We start from the raw sequence: 5,130 nt of genomic DNA on the forward strand, positions 1-5,130 counted from the left end.
AAAACAAAAAGCTAATTGACTGTTTATCTTTAAAAGTTACTCGAAATAAAACAAGGGCTCTCCTGAGCTACGGAAGTTTAAAAGTGCTTACTTTTCCAAATATACAAAACTAAAATGTGGGTACGCACTCAGTGTAAACTAAGCACTCTGACAAATCGGTCAGGATTAAAACAGGAAGGTTGAGTCAAGTGATGGACCTTCATTAGGCCGGTCGTCTGTAGAGGTAAACAAATATGGTTCAACTGGACTTTCAGAAGATGCTTAGGTGGAAATATGAAAAATGAATCTATGAGAACTGTCAAAAATAAATATGGAGGATCAAACAGGACGCTGAAGCATCATAAAGACAGAGCTCAACATTTAAACACCCATGAACCTGTGTCAAAACACTAATTTAATGTTTAAACATTATATGATGGGATTTGTTCCCATTTGTCTTTTCCACAGATGTCATTGTTGATCAGCTGTCTCCACAGGTAAACAAACTTAATTTGAGGACACATGAGAATATTGTGTGGATTGTTTATGATTTTTTTTACTGGACTTGGTGATTTTGCAATAAGTCCATTTAAATTGACAAATTATCCAGATCATGCACATTCAATTCAATTAAATAATACTAGTAATGAAGATACATGTAAGAATTACAATTTAAAAAAAAATTCAATTGAAATTTCACCCATTTGTTTTTCTGTTTCAATGTATGTAATGACAAATTAAATGAGCCTAAATGAATCTAAAATGAGTTTTACATATTTTCTCCTTGTCACTGGATTTAGTGTTTTCTTCTTATGACAGCTGGCCAATTTTCAAGCCAAGAAAATTAAGTTTGTTTTTCAGTAATCTTCGTTTTTGGTTTGGAAAGAGCAATTAATTATCTTTCTGCACTATCTTATTTTAATGTCAAATAACCAGATTCTTAATATGGGGCGCAAAGTGTAAAATGAAATGTTAACATTTTGTTATTTAGCTCACTGTTCTTACATTTATTTAAATTTTAACATAAAATTACATATACACACACACACGTTAAGACATCATCATCCTGAGACAATAACAACCACCGTTTATATTTAAAATCTTAATTCAACATGTGTTCTTAAAAAAACAGTATGGGTGGCATCTGTGGTTCAGCAATTTGAAGTGCAGCTCAGTGTAGCTGCGTTGGAGCGCTAGTGATTGCTACTGTCTCAGGATGATGACATCATAACGAGCCGAGCACGAACAGCAAAGGCTGTGTTCCATTCAGAAATACCTAAATGTGAACTTCAGGGTTTAAGGTTTAACTTTTAAATTTAGGATTTACTATTTAAATATATTTAACATTAATAAAATTAGCTAAATGTAACAGTGAGCCAAATAATGAAAAACACATTTTAGTGAAACTATTTAACATGTCATTTAGTGAGCGTATTATTTTTTTAAACCAATTTGTTATATTGTAATAAAATGTATCCGATATAAAAGGTCACATATGTTCTTAACGCTACATGTTTTGTACCTTTTCCCTCTCAAATACAAAAAAGGATATAAACAGAAAGTTTCCATCACAACAAACCAAAATGGGCAGAAAAACCAAACACAGATGTTTCAGTTGTACTTTAATAAACAGCAAATATTTATTGCCTAAATGAAACTGGTGGTCAAATGGTCCAACACAAATCAGTGGTTTGACAGAACTGCAACAAGATAATGAGTTCAACAATCACTTGGTAAAGACAAAACTAAACAAACAACACTTTCCGTTTAAAAAAAGATAAGACAATGATAATTTAACATTGCTTCTATTTACAAACAAATCAAATAAAGTTACACGTGTCATAAAAAAGAATCATTGCAGGTATTTACAGTCTGTACAGGTGTGAAGGAGACTTCATGCTGGAAGAGAAAAAAAACAAAAGTTGGACACAGTTCTGTATTTTGCACCATATTACGTACAAAGCTCCTGGTGGTATTACCTATAAACGATTGAGCAGGGTGTTCTGAATGTCCTCGTACACCTGGTTGTAGAGCTCCTCTTTGGATTTCAAACCATCAAGGTACTCTGCAGCACATAAAACAGCAAAACCAGTTTAGACACAGACCTGAAACATTTGACACCAAAACCTGCAGCTGCTACGCACCTAAAAGTAGGCAGCAGTCCTCCATCTCTTTCCTGTGCTTCAGGTACATGGGCCAAACGTGGCCGTCGAACAGGCCGGGAGGGTCGGGGACTGTGTACTGTCTTGTGCTAAAAACAACAATAATAGATGTTTTATTAAAAGAAACATAATAAAAAAGGGGGGAAATGAGTGCATTAAAGGAGTTAGCTCACCTTCTTCTTCTTTTGCACTCCTCATAAGGAATTGCGATGTAGTAGCACTTATCAAAGACATCCAGCAGGGGCCTGAAGGATGAAAAGAAAAAGCTTATGAAACAAGTTACGTAGCATCTTTTATGCAACGGTGACATAGCTGCTCATGCTGGCCCTTATCGACATCTCTACAGCCACACTCGTCACGAGTACACAGAGTACGGACCACCCATCACTCCCGAGGGTCCACTCAGGGAGCCTCTTTCTGTTGAAGCCCTTATCTCTGAAGTTCAGGGGCTGCTCAAATCTGCTCGCTGGCGTTCACGAACAAGCGTCACGACACTAACTTCTTTTTCCTTCTTTCTTTTTAAAAGCGAGCCATTTAAGAACTCAAAATGACATCTTACAGGTAGTTGTAGAGCAGGAAGCCCTCCACAATCAGGATGTGGATCTGCTCATCGGGGTTGGCCACGTCGGGGACGGGTGATAGGGTGACGCCGTGGGAGCGAGCAAACTTCACTGGGTTCTCCATCCAGCCTCTTATCGTGTTGGTCATGGCCTCCATGTCCATCGCTGTGATCACTGCGGGCAACAAGCGAGAAAAAAAATACAGAAAAGAAACTATAAAAAGGATTAGAACAAACAAAACCAAAAGATGTAATTTATTGTGTTTGTTGTTCTGTAAATGCTTTATTGAAAATGTTCTACCAACTGTGTGTGTGCAACTGAAGAGGATGGAGTCTATTAACGTTAAGGAGGGACAAATAAAATCACTGTCGGTCTTCAGTGAAGTCTTACCATCCCATTGTCTAAAGCCGTCCTCCCCGACTTCTATTTGATCGGGTTTCTGAAATAACAGTCACCAATAAAACATTGCTGCAACCTCGCAACACTTGAAGATCTCACCCACATGCCAAGGCAGTGAGGCCAAACCAGTGAGCAGAAAGAGGAAACGGTAAAAGAGGAAAGGCACTGCAATCAAACAAGGACAGTTATGAATATAAAGTAAAGCAAGTAGATTAAAAGCTGTGGGGAAACAAAACTGACTAAAGGAGTGCAGAGAAATGACGAGCAGATTAAAGTAAAGTCAGTTAATCAGCTTTAATAAGAGTTTTATTCACAGGATTAATGGAGGGAAACACACCGGGAGGAGAAAAGAAACAACATGCAGAGGTATACAAAAGTGCAGGGGGGAAGGGAGGCTGATTAAGCAGGACCTCCTTCTTTGCTCACACAAAACACTAATGCAGAAATGAAAAAATAAATAAATAAATAAATAAAAGAAGAGCCAAACTTAACACGTATTAACCTTCTAATTCCTAATATTAATTATAAAAAAGTCACCTTGAAAAAGTCATCTTGGTGCACAACACAGCAGTTGGGCAAAGTCTTGATCAGTTTATTTGTGAGAGTGGTTTTACCACCATTTGTGACTCTGTAAAAGAACAAAGAAAGTTATTGTTTGAATAAAATAAATATTCTTAGTAAGACATTATGTTGTTTACTATTGTTTATTTAGAATCAGCTTTTATTTTCATAAAAAAAAAAACATAATCAACACCCAAAACCTAATATCATACAGATATGTGTATGAACATAAATCAATATTTCTAATTCACATACAGGTAGTTATACTTGTACAAATAGTACAAGAAAAGATGCAACATATACTTAAAATTAACAGAATCGTGTCTTCCTGATTAAAGTTTGTTTATAAAGTAAAAAAAATAAAAGATGGAAACATAAAGTATTTGTGTTGTCAAACATTGTGGATGTAAAAAGTGTCTCTCCCTCCACTTTTAAACCGAATCTCGCGGTGAAATTTTAAAAGTCCCGCTCGATTTATGACAACAAACCAAACCGGAAGTACCACCGGAAACGGCTTTAAAGAATAAGTTTCTGGCGGGCAGCAGAAAAAACTTAATCATATTAGAACATTATCTGCTAAATACAAGTTTCCAAAACCTTATTCAAGAGACAATTTATTATTAATAAACAATATTTTAGATAATCAGTCAACAAAAGTCTATTATACAGTATGTTATTTCAATTAACTTATTTTGAAACAGACGACGCAAATATATTTGAACACATTGTTATTTGTGATAAAAACATGTGGCAAAAGAAACAAACACTATGTCTTAAAGTAAAATAAATATACACACATACCCGCCAATTCCTATAATGTATTTCATCTTCTTTTCTTGTCTTGTCAGCGTCAAATAAAGCAAAAACGCTTAATTAATTTATTAATTAACTCCAAAACAAAACTCAACCAAAGCTTGAAAAAAGTATATTTAAAGTCGCAGCGTTAACTTCTGTCTGTCCTCTTCTCTGATCTGATCTGATTCACCTCGCGACGCTTTTCAATTTATACCCAGCGTGCGTCCTGCGTCATGGCACACGCGGGCACGGGACGTCCTCGTGCTCTGACGTGCTCGTGCATAGTTTCATTCGCTCTGCGAACCTGCCCCTTTTCCTGCGGACCAATCAGACTCCACACAGCGGCTCATCACCAGCCAATCACGACGCGAAAGCTTTTCCCACATTGACATGCTTCCTGCACCTGCTGCGGTCTGTCCTCCTTCAGAGTTACAGCAGCTGTGGAAAACTACCATTGATGGTGTCGGATAGATGCTTTAAAATAACTGCTGTGTAATAATGTTTCACAGAAAAGTGATTTATCGACAGTTAAGACACGTTCAAACTTAAGAGAACAGAGGAATTAAACCAATTATTATGTTTCAATTTCAATTCAATTCAGTTTGTTTATATTTATAGGATTTATCAAAAAGGAAAGTCTTCAGTCTAATCTTAAAAGTAGACAGAGTGTCAGC

The 5,130-nt window shown here is 36.3% G+C and overlaps 1 protein-coding gene across 1 annotated transcript; it reads right to left on the bottom strand.

Moving 5' to 3' along the window:
* Nucleotides 1-1,584: 1,584 nt before the first annotated feature.
* mibp (muscle-specific beta 1 integrin binding protein) lies at nucleotides 1,585-4,645 on the bottom strand. The gene is made up of 8 exons (XM_014000697.1): nucleotides 4,463-4,645; nucleotides 3,638-3,728; nucleotides 3,092-3,140; nucleotides 2,701-2,875; nucleotides 2,315-2,386; nucleotides 2,124-2,230; nucleotides 1,959-2,044; nucleotides 1,585-1,878 (listed from the first exon to the last, which is right to left on the bottom strand). The coding sequence occupies exons 1-7, from the start codon at nucleotides 4,486-4,488 to the stop codon at nucleotides 1,959-1,961; spliced, it is 606 nt and encodes a 201-aa protein (XP_013856151.1). The 5' UTR covers nucleotides 4,489-4,645; the 3' UTR covers nucleotides 1,585-1,878.
* Between the last annotated feature and the right edge of the window lie 485 nt (nucleotides 4,646-5,130).

The sequence above is a fragment of the Austrofundulus limnaeus genome, unplaced genomic scaffold, assembly GCF_001266775.1.
Source record: "Austrofundulus limnaeus strain Quisiro unplaced genomic scaffold, Austrofundulus_limnaeus-1.0 Scaffold8, whole genome shotgun sequence".
Lineage (NCBI taxonomy): Eukaryota > Metazoa > Chordata > Actinopteri > Cyprinodontiformes > Rivulidae > Austrofundulus > Austrofundulus limnaeus.

Excerpts from the sequence above, each read along its gene's own strand:
- mibp (XM_014000697.1), bottom strand. The coding sequence starts at position 4,488 with ATGAAATACATTATAGGAATTGGCGG. Across the intron at positions 3,729-4,462 it reads TACATTATAGGAATTGGCGG|AGTCACAAATGGTGGTAAAA; the intron begins GTATGTGTGTAT and ends GTTCTTTTACAG. Across the intron at positions 2,876-3,091 it reads CGGCTTTAGACAATGGGATG|TGATCACAGCGATGGACATG; the intron begins GTAAGACTTCAC and ends TGTTGCCCGCAG.